The 16,800-nt window shown below is 36.4% G+C and overlaps 1 protein-coding gene across 2 annotated transcripts in view; it reads left to right on the forward strand.

Annotated features, from left to right (window-relative positions):
- The window catches only part of LOC102848746 (vesicle-associated membrane protein-associated protein A-like), a 77,233-nt gene that overhangs the window by 46,609 nt on the left and 13,824 nt on the right, over nt 1-16,800 (forward strand). For both annotated transcript variants that reach the window (XM_006897010.1, XM_006897009.1), the window contains exons 2-4: nt 5,682-5,834; nt 7,874-7,977; nt 8,326-8,406. In XM_006897010.1, coding sequence (XP_006897072.1) covers nt 5,682-5,834; nt 7,874-7,977; nt 8,326-8,406 — 338 coding nt within the window. The remainder of the gene's footprint in view (nt 1-5,681; nt 5,835-7,873; nt 7,978-8,325; nt 8,407-16,800) is intronic.

Genomic DNA, 16,800 nt, shown 5'->3' on the forward strand with positions numbered 1-16,800 from the left:
AAAGATAAATCCCTTATTGTGGGGGTAAGCGTTAGTTACAGTGTTGACCCCACCCCTAGCCCAGTGGACCCACTTACTTCCCAGCTCCACCCTCCACCAGGATAACCCTTCTCATCTACCAAGTCCCTTCAGAAAATGTCTTCCATTGTCCAACCCATGATGTGAGAGTTTGTATCTTAAGCTTTCTTGGCTTTTGTGATTCCAAAAACGTTGACTGCTGACATTTTTCTTTTGACCAGTGTCTCTTAAGTTTAGTTGTGCTGTCTCCAAGGGAAGGTGACGTGTTCTGTAGAACTTCTGTGTAGATTATGTTTCCCCTTCCGCTGGAAATCCCAGGTACCTGTGAAAAACGCCTGTCTGTCGCTTATCTGAGGTGGCTGTGTCCCTCAAGCCTCACTTGCGCCCAAGAGCACGCTTGTCAGAGCTTCCAAGGGCTTGCTCCCGCCGGAAATCCCGGGCACTAACTTTAAATTTGTAGAGGAAAAAACACTCATTGCATTAATATTATGGGTTGGAGTTTCTTAGGCAATTCCTAAAACCACCTATTATTTTCGTGTTTTTTTTTTTTTTTGTATGGATATATTTACAACTATAGTATTAAGACCGCCATAGTCTTGGCAGTTTTGCAATGAAAAAACATCAGTAGTTGACTAAGGAAGACCATAGAAGAGTTGATACCTTTCAGTTGTAGCATTGAAGAAGAATGTTGAATAATCTATCATAGATTGCAAAAAAGAACAAACCAGTCTGTTTTGGAAGAAGTAAAGACACCAGAGTTTAGAAGCTACAACAGTGGGACTTTTCTCTAACTTGTTTTGGGCATGTTTCAGGAGGTGCAGTTCCTGGAAAAGGACATTGTGCTTGGAAAAGTAGAACTTTGGCAGAAAGGAGGAAGACTCAGTGAGATGGCTTCAGCACAGCACAAGATTGTGAGGGTGGTGCCCCGTGTGGGACCATTCGGCAGGACAGCTGACTGGAGGGCACCAGTGAACAGCACCAGCATCATATAGAAAGTTTTATGCTTTATGTGAATCTGAACATGACAGAAAAGAATGTTGTTGATAGTTTTTCTTTACCATTTAGGAAGGAATGGGGGGTGGAGCGGAAAGAACATGAATGTGTATGGATAGAATCCTGTGAATATGATTAACTTCAAATGTTTGCTGATTGATACCATGTTGGTGATTCTAGTACCATGAGTTGCAGTGCTGTTGATAGAATAGTTTTCCGAAATAGTAAACACATCTCTTAAAATTTTAAACAAAACACAGATTTTCTTTTTTTTTTCTTTTTTTGCTTTATACAATAGGTGTATTTCTGGAAAATTCATGGTATATTGAAACTATGTAATGTTGTGTTTAAAGTGAAGTTAGGTATAGTCTGAAATAATAATAAAGAGTTTTTACTAATAAGCATTTCCAGAGGATGTTTGAAAATTTGGCAGGATGGAAGCATAATTGAGGCTATGTCCACCATCCAATTATGCCCCCAGGAACACACTCTCTGAAGGGCAAGATCGCCCTGAGTTTATTTAATGCACATAGTTTTAGCCTTAATTACTTGCATAGCTTTCTTCATTTTGAGGATCTGTAAACGTAGGCTTTATCAAGTCTTTTTAACCAGCAGGCTTCAGGTGGCTATGACATAACTCTCTTCTTAACTCCTCTACTCCAAAAATTGACTGTGTAAAGTTTTTGCTACACACCTGTATGTATTTTTCTGAGATTTGGATATAGATTACATCAGATTCTCAAAGGATTCTGTGACCCACAAAAGTGTATAGTATAGTGGACCAGGTGTTTCTAAACCAGGTTATAAATCTGGTTATTCTTATTATGCTAATAGCCTCTACCACCATCATCATTGTCTACTTACCACCTGCTTTTTCCAGACCATAAATGGTAGCAACAGGCAGGAAATCAGGAGACATACTGCACTGTGAAAGTCTACAGTCAGGGACCTCTCAAATTACTGAAGAGCTGTGATGTCAGTTTCAGGATTAAGGCGCATCTGATTCAGGCCATGATCTTTCTCATTACTTGCTTTGCATCAGAGAGCTGGACAGTGAATAAGGATGACAGAAGAAGAATTGATGCCCTTGATCTGTGGTATTGGAGAAGAGCGCTGAACATCCTGTCCTGTGGACTGGCAAAAGAACACGCAGATATGTCTGGAGAAAGTGCAGCCAGAGTGTTCCTTTGAGGCAAAGATGATAAAGATTTGTCTCACATACTTTGGGCGTGTTGCTAGGAGAGGCTGTTCCTTCGAGAGGGACAAGATGCTAGAAAGACAGGATCAGCAAAAGAGAGAAAGACTCTCAACCAGATGGATCGATGCAGTCACTGCCACAGTTGTCTCTAGTGTGTCAGGAATTGTGAGGATGGCACAGGATAGGACAGGGTTCAGATATGTAGGGGTCACTATGGGTTATACTTCATGTGATGGCAACTAAAAACAGTCTTTAAAGGAAGATCAGAGTAGGTAAAATTGACCTGCTGACCTTTTAGTTGACACTGACCAACATGTCACTTGTTGATTGCCATCGAGTTGAGCATGACTCATAGTGACACTATGAACAAAAAACCTGAAGCCTTTCTGTAACTGTGGTCATTTCTCAAAGTTCATAGAGTTTCCAGAAGCATGTTATTTAGGAAGTGGATGCAATTCCTGCTTCCAAATGAATAAAGATAACGGTGCCAAAAGTAGTTCCAGGACAAAATGCAAATAGTGCAGAAAGGAACAAGTTAGTGAGAGACCTTGGAAAAATTGCCTCTTGTAGAAATATACCTAAAGATCTAGAAAATTAATCCGAATGAAAACTCTACCAAAGCCCTTCAATTTCCATATTTCATATTTTTAACTCCTCTGATAAAGGTGAACTTTACATGTAGATTCTAAGGTGATAATTGCACACTCATTAACTCATCGCCATTAAACATGAAACAACAATCAGTGTTGTAGATTTTTTATGTGTCTCATGTCCCCTAGCAAAGAATGTTCATCATTCTCTCACTGAACTACTGGTAGATAAGAATGACGAGAAACATGCCTGTTTGGGGTTAGCAGCGTGACTGATTACAAACTGTTCCTCCAGAGCTCTAGCACTAGTACTTGCTTATTTTCCATTTTAGCCAGAAAAATGGAATTGGACTCTGAACTGTTTGCTAGGAGTGTTGCCCTTATTGAGAGTCTTGGTTAAAGGGACACAGTGGAGCAGAAAATCTCTTAGTTGGCTTACTGTAGATCATTTTACATTTCACATATCCTTTAGGATTGCTATTTTAATGGAATTGCTTTCTTTTGGCCTGCTTTCCCCCCCCCCCCATGTGTTAAAGTGCTGGTTGAGTAAAAGGAATACTTTTAATTATATGTTAGTAATTTATAGGCTTTGGAATTTAATGTGAAATCTTTGTCCTTAAGACTCTTAATATTAATCATTTGTTTAAAATGCTTCTTCAGCCATTTTGAGATTCATATAGTTGGACAGTTTTTAAGTTTTTTCATTTACTCTCATTTGTCCTTTATATGGTGGAGTTAATTAGCAGCTTGTAAAATATACAAGCAATTGAAGCAGCAATGGAATTAAGATAATTTACACATTGGATGATTATCATGACTAAATAGATAATACTATTAAAAAATTTTACATCATAAGGGACAAATACATCATGGCACACACACATAGCATATATATTCATTATTTCACATTAAAATACATTCTTAACAGAACCTCTGCCTTGATAATGTATTCTTGTAACTTTGTATTTTTTTCTGTATCTTTCCTCTCATTCCAGTTTTAGGTCTTTCTCAGACAGTAGTTTACAACTCACAGACTTAAGTATAGGGTGAAATAATTTCATATCCTAGGTCTTAAATCTGTTTTTGTGGCCTTGTCTTTGTGAAAGCTATAAGCAGATAATGATTTTTTTTTTTTAGTTACTAAATTAATCTGATGTTTGATTTTCATCGCCTGTTGTGTGTCTTTTAATTATCTATTTTTTGTTCCTTCAAGGCTTTTTTTTCTCCCAGATAATTTTCTAACATTCAGTAAAATGGAGAGCTTTACTTTAGATAGTTGGGTAGTGGCCACAATAGTGGGCTCAAAAATCAGTAGTAGTAAGGATGGGGCAGGACCAATTGTCATTTTAATTCTGTTGTAAGATCACTGTGTGCATGACAGTATCTAACAACAGTTGACTGGAGACTTTTCTCATTCTGGGCTTCTGTGACAAAGTTTTAATAAGACATGATTGTTGTTGTTATGTGCCGTTGAGTCGCTTGAGACTCATAGCGACCCTATGTACAACAGCCCTAAACTCCGCTCTGTCCTCTGCCAATCGCACTGTCTCTGACACTCCCATCCCAGTTATCCCCGTCACTGAATCAGTCCACCTCATAGAGGGCCTTCCTCTCCTGCGCTGTCCCTCCACCCTCCCAAGCATGATGTCCCTCTCTAAGGACCAAGGAACCACCCGGTTTAACCCTTTCCAGGACAAATCTGTTTTCCTAGCAGTCCATGGTATTCTCAGTACTCTTCTCCAGCACCACAGCTCAAAGGCATCAATTCTCCTCCTATACTCCTTGGTCATTGTCCAACTCTCTGATGCATAACAAGTGATTGCGAAGACCATAGCCTGTATCAGATGCATCTTAGTCTCCAGAGAGACACCATTGCTCTTAAGTACTTTGGAGAGGTCTTGTTGATTAGCCTTGTTAAAAGAAAACATACAACATTGTAATAGTTCTATGTGGTTTTAGTAGTTTAGCACTGAAAAGGTTATCTAATTGTCTCGAAATGAAGAGATAACCTTTTGTTATATGAATTAATCTGTAAAGGCAGTCTGAGTTTCTCTTCAGCTAAGAACAAAATCCTCATTTTCCCCCCTCCTTTAAATATGCAAGGTCTCTCAAGTGACACAAACAGTCAGCACTGTTTACTGAATGGTAACAAATGCAAGGCCACCCAGAGATGCCTGAACAAGAACTGGTCAGTTTGCTTCTGTAGAGACTATATCTGGCCCCATACTGTAGCCAGCAGGATTCTGTTTAGATAGGTACCTCACACAAATATGAAATTAAAAAGTAACTGTGCTGGTTTTACTGTTGTTATTATTAGGTGTTGTTGAGTTAATTACAGCACATATTTATTTTTTTAAAATTTATTTTATTTCATTATTTTTTGTGTGTACCGTCAAATCAGATCTGACTGGTACAGGAGGAGATTGTTCCTCCTTCTCCAGCAGAGCACCTGGTGGATTTGAACCGTCCACCTCTGAGACTGTAGTTGCAGCTTCTTGCCACGAGGCCACCAGAGCTTGCCAATTGCAGCACATATTTAATCTAGGCAAGATTGAATCATCTTTTCATTTTCTTTGGTTTGCATTTTTATGATACAGAACCAAAGTTCAAAACAAAAAGTTTGCTTCTGAAACTCATGGCACAGATTATAAACATGCAACAAATATTTAAAATGAGAGAATGGTCAAATCTAATTGAGAAAAAGTTGTCCTTGGGTATAAAGTCTTTATATGAATGAAGAAGAAAATAAAACTCTTTTGTAATTGAAAAAGATATAGTAGTTTAACATTTTGATACCACAATTTGAATAGAATTGAGATGGTGTACATTGTTTTGAATTCTACTGTGAGTTGAATTTTCTTTTTAATTTTTTTACCTTCCAGGCCCCTTCACAGATGTAGTCACTACGAATCTTAAATTAAGAAATCCATCAGACAGAAAAGTGTGTTTCAAAGTGAAGACCACAGCTCCTCGCCGGTACTGTGTGAGACCCAACAGTGGCATTATTGATCCAGGCTTGTCTGTGACTGTTTCAGGTAGCAAATCGTGTTTACGTTTTGAATTTTGACATTTCATAGTTTTGAGATTTTCTTTTTTTCAAATTATCACTTTAGTATGGAGAGAAGAAAACAATAATCCTGTTTTGGACTTTAATGGTGGTCTGTTATTTTACCATATGCAAACTGGCAGAAAATTTCTCACCCTAATCTTGTGTCCATTTGATAGGGTATGACCAATTTATAAGTAATTATCATCAATTAAAAGATTTTAGATGTAGTCTTACTTATAGTGCACTACCAGTTTTTGTACTTACTATCTTTGAAATATTACACCATGTTTTCATAACGGATCTTATTCATATCTTTAGCTTATTACGCAGTGATGGAAGGGTTGTTCGAATACAGTACTTCTGTATTGCCTCTTGTGTCAAAGCGCACAAGTCTTTTTGCTTTTTCTTCATTTTATATGCCAGTAGTGTCCTGTACTTGAAAAGTTTCTTTTTATGACTCTTTTATATATTTGACTTGTAATCTCAGACATATTTTTCGTTCCTCCCATATGTGACTAGCTCACTCCTGTGGATTCTATGCTGCTGGCTAGTATGAATTATTCTTTCTTACCTTGCAGCTCTTGTTAACTGTATCCTCTAACGAAAATAAGAAATTAGTATGAGAAAGTGTACTTCACACTGAGACCATTTATTCTCTCTGTCCTAGTTAAATCAGTAACATTTACCTCCCAAATCAGAGTATTTGGAGATGTGGAGTTGGACGTGTGTGCATGTGGGCCAGCATGTGCACATGCTTGTTTCTGGCTTTCAAGCCATTTCTGGTTAAAGAAGAAAAAAAAAGGCAAATTACAGAGTAAGAGCCTAGAGCAGGCCCACTGAGCATTTTTGAGATGGAAACTGACTACAAGAGCTTGTTTTGACAGCAAATTCTTCCTCTCTAGATAGAATGACAAATAAATGGATCTAGAAGAGATTTTAGTGAGTCAGATTAACTTTGGAGAAATGCTTTGTTTGCTAAATTGATTCCTTAGTTCATTTCCACAGCTACTGGGTAAAATGAATGAGTAAAAAGATGTTAGGAGTTAATAGACTTTTCAGTCACAACTGAATTTAAGATTTTTTTATGTATTTGATCTTTATACCTTTTTTATTACGTTTGTCTTGGAAATCTACTATCCGGAAAATTTTCATGGTACATACAGTATTTTGTGTAATTCCTTATATTATCTGTTAAGTTTCATTTGTATAATATGACTTAAATAACCATATACTCTAGTGATAATATAGGCTAAGTGTTATCTGCTGACTTAAAGGTTGGTGGTTCAAACCTACCATGAGAGAACAGATGTGCCAGTCTACTTCTGTAATGATTCACAGCCTTGAAAACATTGTGGGGCTGGCTGTTTTACTCTGCCCTGTGGTCATAATCAGTTATCAAGTTGAGTCTCAAAAAAACCCTTTTAAAAAATACTGAAAATCATAACTGTTTCTAAAAAATGTTAATGAAATATTAATATTGTAACTTAGAGCTCATTAATCTGTTTGTTTCTATAGTTTATAATCTTATTTAAACAAATTAATATTCAAAAGAATGCTTTAAAATTAATTTGGAAAAATTAACATGACATTAGTAAATTATACTTTTTAATTTATCAGTATTTTTTTTCTTTAATACACAGTCTTATTTTATTACTAAGCTAAAACATTTTAATACTAAATACAGAATTGAGCATTTTATTGCTGAATAAAAAAATGAAGCCTTAATCGAGATTATAACTAATTTTAGTATGTAACTCATTTAATCTGAGTATTATAGACATTCTAATTTTTGCAAAGTTTAGAAATTTTTCTCAAATGAAAAAGGTTGTTTAATATTTAGCAGATCTGAAAAGTGGCTAGTGATTGGGACTATAAATAAATTTGATTCTGGAATCTTACTGTAAGTGAATCCAGTGTTTTGTTTCTGGAATCCTGTTTTAGTTTGTACATTGTAAAAGAGGAATCAGAACAATAGAATGAAAACAACACAGAAAGCAATGTAATATCTTCTTTCTTCTTATTTAGTAATGCTACAGCCTTTTGACTATGATCCAAATGAGAAGAGTAAACATAAGTTTATGGTACAGACAATTTTTGCTCCACCAAATACTTCAGATATGGAAGCTGTGGTAAGTGTAGGGTTTGGACAGAATTTATTTTGGGGTATGTTATTTAATCTGTGAATTTTGTTTTATATCTCAATAGAAAAACCAAATAATTTTTAAGTAGTATTTCTTAAAAATAAGTTAGAAATGCCACTATTACGAAGAAGATATGATTTTAGTAGATATTAATAGCTGTTAGTATTTAGGATTGTGATCAGTATGAAGTACAGCTATAAGTATTGGATGATTCTTGGATGACTCCATACTACGACCTCCAACAGCTGCTGTTAATCCTTTAGTTGCCCTTTGAGGCTTAGCCCATTTGTCACATTCATATCTTCTGTGTCTTATATTTGTTTCATTTATTTCTAGTGGAAAGAGGCAAAACCTGATGAATTAATGGATTCTAAATTGAGATGCGTATTTGAAATGCCCAATGAGAATGATAAATTGGTAAGTAGACATGTAAGAAAATAATGAAAATGGAAGTTTGAAATTAGTGATTGGGTTGTTTTCTGTTTGTTTTTTTTTAATAGCCTGGGGGATGTGCAGCATGGCTGTTCCACTTTATAAGTCTCAGTACTTTCTTCAGTTTAAAAAAAATGTGATATGATTTTTAATTTGATAATTTTTTTTAATCTAAAAAGAAAAATACTATAAGCTGTATGTTATTGTTTTACTGGGACATGAATACACAGAATAAACAACAAGGGGGGAAAATAACCCCTACTTTTTGGCAACCATATACTATCAGTTTGGTTTTGTTATTGTTAGGTGCCATCAAGTGTAAGTACAACTCAGCAATCCTATGAACAACAGATCTGAACCCTGTTCTATCCTGTGCTGTTCTCACAATCTCTTGATAACACGAATCCATTGCTGCAGGCACTTTGTCAATCCCTCTGGTTAAGGGTTGTCTTCTCTTTTGCTGATTCTTTACTTTTCCAAGCATAATATTACTTTGCAAGAGGTAGTCTCTCGTGGCAACATGTCTGAGAAGTACTCTGCTTGCATGGTGACTGTAACAATGAGTTCAGATAATATTTGAGATGGTGAGGATGGCATATGATAGAACAAGGTTCATATTTTTTCTTCGTAAGGGTCACTGTGAGTCACAGTCTCAATCAATGTATATAGTCTGGGTAGTAGTAATTTTTTTCTCTTCTCCTGGAAGGCAAGTTTAAATACTTTTTTGTTGTTTATAAGAAGGACTAGAGAGGTAAGTATCTTTTTGGTGACTAATAATATGGTTAAATAACATTATTTGGCACAATTTGTTTATACTTTTGCATGACCATTGATTTTCTGTAGAAGCCATTTGCCCTATTGGAAAGTAAACTTGCACAGGGGTTAATTACTGTTAGTCTTTACAGGTAAATTTAATGAGAAAGTTCTTAAATAATAACAATAATAATATTATAATACAGAAATTGATTATTGAGGGTTTTTTATTTGGGCTTTTTTATGCTTTTAAGAGATTTTTGAGGTATTTGCAAAAATAAAAAAAAATCTATTCCTAGTAAGCTAGTCCATAACTGGTGCAGTTCTTTTTATTGGAACCAAGAGCACATAACATTATCAGCATACATCTGGATGCTTTCTCAGAATTTTACAACTTAGTATTTAAACAGTCGTCTAGCTTCTGTTAGAGTCTGCATAGCAGGCAATTGATACATACATACATATCCGTGTACACACACATACACACAAAAGAGTATAATCAGAGTAACTTTGAGAGAAAATTTTGGAGTTGTTTTTTGTTATCTGCATTAGTGCTTGAATAAAATTCCCAGATTTCCAACCTGAGGGAGCATTAAAAGATAGTTTGAGACAGAAACATTTTAGCAGAAGGTGCTTTTGAAAAACCAAAGGCTGTTTATTCAGTAGTTTCAGAGTTTTTACGAGAATATTTCTTTCTGAGCTTAGAGGAGCTTCCCACAGATTATATTTCTACAAATGAATAGCTTGCCATACAGCTATTATTTCACTTAAATTATATGGACAGTCCTTTTATTCTGAAAAAATTCATCGATGAAACCACTTGTCATGTAGAGTTAGTTTCCTGTGGTTTAGATTTTGCTGCCTGTATCCTAAGGATGTCATTTAAATTTTCCTCTGTTTTTGTATTTTGTCCCTACCTTGGCTGTTAGTTCTAGAAGGGTTGATTAAATTTCTCTTTCAATGAACAGAGAACAGAAAGGTCAAGATTTAATGCTGTATTGTACATATACTCTTACGGAAGCACACGTTCGTTATTGTGAAGAAGAGAAGTTTTTTAAAGTTAGATTTTATTGTACAGTGTCTAGATGAGTGGTTCTCAGGCTAGTAGGCTGTGTCTTCCAAGGTACATTGGAAATATCTAGAGATAATTTTAGTGGTAGTTGTTGTGAGTGGACATATGTGAGTGCTGTTGAAAGTCAGTTACTGGAGGCCTATGACAGTTTATAGAAGCAGGAAAAATGCCGGAATTTTTACACCATTAGTTACAAGCTTTCAAGAAATGCATTTACAAACATCCTTTTGTTAATGTACAGTCCATTTTCCTCTCTTTCCTTGTTTCCCTCTCTTCCATCTTTATTATTAACGTAAGAATTTAAATATATTTTTATTTCAAACTCAATTTTGTTTTATCCTTAACAATGCTCAGATTGCCTAATAAGACCCTCCTCCAGTTAGATCCCATGGTTTCTTTTGTCTTCATGCTTGTCGTTAGCAACTGTCAAGTTGGAACTGACTCATAGCTGACCCTCCTATGGATTTTTATAGGCAATAAATCTTACAGGAGTTGATTGCCCATTATTCTCCCACAGAGCAGCTGGTGAATTTGAACTGTGTACGTTTGCTTTGGCAATGCAGCTCTTTACCACTAAGTGATGGATAAACTCATAGTCTAATATGATAATACTTTTTCCATGCCCATACCAAGAATAAATCATTTTGTCAAGAAGCTATGCTTTTTATCAGTGTGAAGAGATAGTTCAGTACCTTTTTTTCCTGGGCATTGGGGAAAGAAAATAATTTTCATTTGTGTCAATTCCAGTCGAACTCTTCTTTGGCCAAGATTACATACCCAAATGCCAGTTCTTAAATTTTTTTCAGGTGGTAACATTTTAATGGTAAAATCAGCAGAACAAAGGATATGTTTTTATTTTTGGTATAGTGATTTGCATTTTATGCCCAAGATATGTTCTTGAAAATTGTTGCTAACACTGGTCCTAATAGGGATGGACAAAAACCACTCTGAATCAGGTGAAGAATTATTGCAGGATGATAAACTTGATTTGTAGGCACATAGCTCACTTTTGTTAGGTGTCCCAAGTTAGAACTGACTTACTGCTTACCCTTCAGTAGCTTTTCTGAGGCTGTAATTTGCGCTGCAGATTACCCAACTTTCTCCTGTGAAGCTTTTGGTGTCTCGAATCACCTGTCTTTGGATTGGTAGCACAATTCTTAACAACTAGGCCACCTAGTGCCTCCCTATAACTAGGCCTCCCTACATAGCTCACTAGTGTTTCAGACATGATGCATCCCACCCTCCTCCTGTGATTATGAGGTTTATTAGGGAAGTTAACAGGCTATAATTTAGGTTGCTAGCAGGATTTAGTCATGACAGCTTTCTCAGATGTGGTCACAGGCTCTTTAAACTTCGGCCTCCACATCTTGAAGTCAGGGGTATACGCTAGTTTGGTTCTGCCAGCTATGGCATATTTCTTCAGTCCTCCAGGCTTGAGTAAAGACTTCTGGCCCTGGCTCCATGGATTAGCAGTCCCAAGTCCGCTTTGTCTCATGTTGGTCTCTGGTTCTCTATTGAGGCTGCTGTTGCTCTTGTGTAGACACTAGCCTGGCTGGCACAATAATCTTTCAGTTACATTTCTTGGAGGATGTTTTTAAGTATTTGAAATATGTTTTCTTTTATATTTAAGTGTTAAATGAAAGGAATCAAGAGTTTTTTAAAAAGAGCATCATTATTAGGCCCCTTGTAGTTCATTTGTGTGTTACATGTCTGGTCAGATCTACAATAAAGAAATATGCTGGAACTAGTAATTATTTTTTTAAATTTAATATCACACAGCTAACTTCTCATATCTGTTTTATAAAATAGAATTTTGGCAGTCTTGACCATTCCTACCTAGACTCATTCTTCTAATACTATATATATTTTTTTTTTTAATTTAGGTTGTTTATTTTTCATTTCAATGAACATCTACAGAGATTTTGGGATTCCATTCATTCATTGTTGCACCCTTCTCCCCGCACAAACCCCTCCCCCCCTCTTTTGCTCCTCTCCTTGAAAAGCAAAAGAAAAACTCCCTCATTGGTACCCAATCCCCCCCGCACCTCCCCAAACCCCACGCCCTACCCCCAAATATAATCCACTCTGCAACCCTCATTGCATACTCCTACGATAAAAATAATGCCCTAAAATATAATACTTTTAGACTATTCTCTCCCCCATAGACTTCAATGCCATGAACATATTTCATCCAGTTTTTCTCAGTCTTACCCCCACCCCAATGCCAGCCTCATTCTACAACAGTGGCACCATATTCTAATGCTATATTAACTAGCAGATTTTACAGAAACCAATGACTAAGAAATGTGTTAAGATTAGTGCACCCAGGAAACAGCCCCAGTCTCATCCTTGTTAGAGGACCCTGGTGCTTGGAAGAATCAAATAGGATGTTCATATTGGCATAAAAAATAGCAGATTTCTAGGGGTTGTGTATGTATGTGTTTTGGTTTTGTTTTTTTAATACTCTTAATAGCAGATCGGGAGTTCTGTTGGCTTAGTGATAAAGAGTTGTACTGGCAATCCAAAGGCTTATGTTGAATCCACTAGCTTCTCAGTGAGAGGAAGATGGGCAGTCTTTTTCCATATGATTTACTGCCTCTGTAAACCTGTGGAGGGTCTGTTGTGTGTCGGTTTCTCTTTCATGATACATAATAATAACAAGGATAAAACTTTTTCTAGCCAAATAAAAAAACTATCATTAATACCACAAACGTGTAAAACGTATTTAAAAAAAAAATCATTAGAACAGTATTTGTCAAAATTCAAGCTAGATTGAAAGGCCTTAGAAAGTGTGATATCATTGCTAAAATCAAATGAATCTTGTAGAAATGGAAACCAGAAAGATGTTTACTTAATATTTTATGGACTATATAAAGGCATCTGACTGTGTAGATCTTAAAGTATGGGTATGATCTTGAGAAATAAGCATCTCACAACATTTAATTATGCTCAAGCAAAACTTAATACAGAAGAAGAATTGATGCCTTTGAGTTATGATGTTGGAGAAGAGTACCGAGTATTTCAAACAAGTCTGTCTTAGAAGTTTAAAACAGGGTTAAATTAATGTTGTTAGGTGCCATCGAGTCAAATACAACGAAGTGACCCTATGATCTATATATCTGTATCCTGCCCTATCTTGTGCCGTCCTCACTATTGCTGATGCACTTGAACCCATTGCCACAGTCATTGTGTCGATCCGTTTCATGGGATCTTCCTCTCTTTTGCTGACCAAGTATTATATCCCTTTCCAAGGAATAGCCTCTCCTAGCAATATGTCCAAACTATAAGAGATGAATTGTGTTAAGTATGATCAAGTGACTATGACTTGCAACAACTTTGTGAAGGATAGATCTGTGCTTTGCTATCCTGTGCCATCCTAATTAAGCCCATTGTTACAGTTACTGTGTTTTGCTAGCAGTGTTGATCTTTTTCTCTGGACTTCTACCTTTCCCAACATGATGTCCAAGACTTGTAACTCTTTGGGGCATGCCAAAGTTAGGTGAGGTGAAGTTTCACTGTCATTGCCTCTAATGAGCCAAGGGCAGTTAAGGAAGACAAAGCAAAGGATTATAATAAATGTGGAACAAGCTGGAGTCAGAATAAAAAGGGAAGAACTCGATTGGCATTTCTTAAACTGTACCTTTAGTGGCAGTTTATCAGTAAGTCTTACTTGTATGTGTACAGATAATTATCACTAGAAATGTTATTTGAGGACAGATCTTAAAATGTTCTTTTTGATGATGAATGTGACACTATTCCTTTTCAAACTCTTGTTCCTGGTAAAATGGGTCATATATATTTATCTAACTTGAAATGGTCAATATTGAGCCATCTCACCTTACTAAAGCCAATAATGTCAATCTTTTATTGCATTTCAACTTCATTTTTAACAACTTACAGTTTTTCTTGATTCATGCTTTGTACATTCTAATTACTAATGGACGTTCACAGCTGTTTCTCATTTTGAATCTTTGTTTAATTTATTATTAATTTAAATGAAAATTTACAGAGACTTTGCATTTCCATTCATTCATTGTTGTTCTTTTCTCCCCTTCCCCCCTCCCCCCCATACTACCCTCTTGGAAAAGTAAAAGGAAAATTCTTTAATGGTTATACAATCCCTCCCCCCAGGTCCACGCCACTATACAGCCTTCGCTCTGGATTCCTGTTGTGACAAAAATACCTAATCACATATCCCTCTTAAACAGTTTTCTCGCTCATCTGTTTCATTGCAGTATATATTATTGAATCCATGTTTCTCAGTCTCTCCCTAACCCCGATGTCAGTCCTGTTTTACAACAGTGGCACCATGCAGTATTTGTCCTTTTGTGACTGAGATACTTCACTCAGCATAATGTCCTCCAGGGTCACCCATTTTGAATAATATTATATGAGTTCTTTGTTTTTCAATGCACTGTAGTATTCCATTGTGTGAATATACCACAGCTTCTCTATCCATTCATTTGTTGATGGGCACTTAGGTTGTTTCCAAATCCTTGCTATTGTGAACAAAGCCGCCATAAACATGGGTGTGCGTAAATCTGCTTGGATGTCGTTTATGGTCTCTTTAGGGTATATTCCCAGTAGTGGAATTGCTGGGTCAAATGGTGTGTTTATTTGTAACTTTTTGAGAAAGCGCCATACCACCTTCCACAGTGGTTGCACCATTTTACACTCCCACCTACCGTGAATAAGGGTTCCAGTTTCTCCACACCCTCGCCAGCATTTGTTGCTTGCTGTTCTCTTAAATTTTGCTATTCTGACTGGGGTGAAATGGTATCTCATAATTGTTTTGATTTGCATGTCTCTTAGAGCTAGGGATTTTGAACATTTCTTCATGTGCTTGTTAGCCATCTGAATGTCGTCTTTGGTGAAGTGTCTTCATATCACGTGCCCATTTTTCTATTGGATTATTCACCTTTACCTTGTGCTCACGTATTTCATAAATTCTGGATATAAGTCCCTTATCTGATAAGTCATTACCAAATACTTTTTCCCAGTCTGTGTTTTCTCTTTTTTACCCTGTTGGAGAATTTGGATGTGCATAGGGATTTGATTCTTAAAAGATCCCATTCATCTCCTGGTTGTACTCATTTTGGATCTTGCTATATCAGCACATGTAGCTCTTTTAGCAAGTGAAGTCTTTATTCCATCCACATCATTAAAGTAGACTCTATGGTGAGGCAACTCTTGCCTACTTGCATTCTAAGTGCCTTCCCAAGCTGAGGGACTCATCTTTCAGCACTATATCCAACAAAATTCTGCTCCTATTCACAGGGTTTTTGAGGACCTGTCATTTCAGTCTTATTTTGGAAGAACCAATGAAACTTGAGCACCACTGCTGACCTTGCTGATATTTTAAAACACTGGTGGCATAGCCTCAGTCGTCACAGCGAACAGGCAAGCCACTACATATACTGAATCAAATGACTGAGAAGTAGTGGTAAAATGCAGTACGTACATACAGTGAAACACACTCAGCTAATAGAAGAAGTGGTCTTTACTGGACAGAACATGAAAATATTATGAGTAAGTCAATCACAAAAAAACCCAAAATTTTTGCAGATTTACTTATATAAAACCAAAAGAAAAGCATCAAAAAAAAGATAGGTGGAATACACAGTCATTACCAGAAAGACTTGGCTGATATCAAAACTTTTCTTTCAAGCTGCACTGAAGGCATTGGCAAAAAAATAACGCTTCGGATTGAGCAGCTGCTACCCTTGACATGCTCTCTAGTCTTTGCCTCCTTATTTGGCCCACTGACTGGAAGGGATTCCTATTTGTCCCCATTTTTTTTTTAAAAAAAAAGTGTGCCGACATTGAGTGAAATTAATCAAGCAGTATTATTAATACTGCACATAAAACCTTACTGAAGATCAGTCAAAGGAGGGATAGTGCCAAAAATTTAAGTTGGCTTCAGAGGAAGCGGTAGCAAGAAATGTCAGTGCTGATGCCAGATGGATCTTGGCTAAATGCACAGGATATACCAGAAAGGTACTTGCTTGTATCTTAATGATTATGCAAAGACATAATGTGAGTGGCTCATAATATATTACAGAAAAAGTTGAAAAGAATGATAATTTCAAAAGTTAGTTGTGAAATTCTGAAAAAAAGACCAGGGTGCAGTTGCTTAATCATAACAAGTACATACTACATTATTTGAAATCAGAAAAGATGTGCATCAGGTTTGTATGCATTCTCCATACCTGTTCATTCTGTCTGTGGAACAAATAATTGGAGAATTTGTACTGTATTGGGAGGGGGGAAATGGCATCAGTACTGGAAGAAGACTCATCAAAAACTTCATTAAATGACACAGGCTTATTTGCAGAAAATGAAGATTTGAAACACTGCATAAAAATCATAGGCAGCTTCCTTCAGTGTTATTTATGTTACAACATCAAGAAAACACATCCTCACTACTTGGACCACTAGGTAACATCATGGTATGTGGAGAAAACATTGAAGTTGTCATTGGTCTCATTTTACTTATATCCAGTATCAGCACCAATTTCTTTTTTTTTTCCCCCCCTCTTTTTTAAAAAAAAAAA

The sequence above is a fragment of the Elephantulus edwardii genome, unplaced genomic scaffold (assembly GCF_000299155.1).
Source record: "Elephantulus edwardii isolate Elephantulus edwardi_28Jun2011 unplaced genomic scaffold, EleEdw1.0 scaffold00196, whole genome shotgun sequence".
In the NCBI taxonomy this organism is placed as follows: Eukaryota; Metazoa; Chordata; class Mammalia; order Macroscelidea; family Macroscelididae; genus Elephantulus; species Elephantulus edwardii.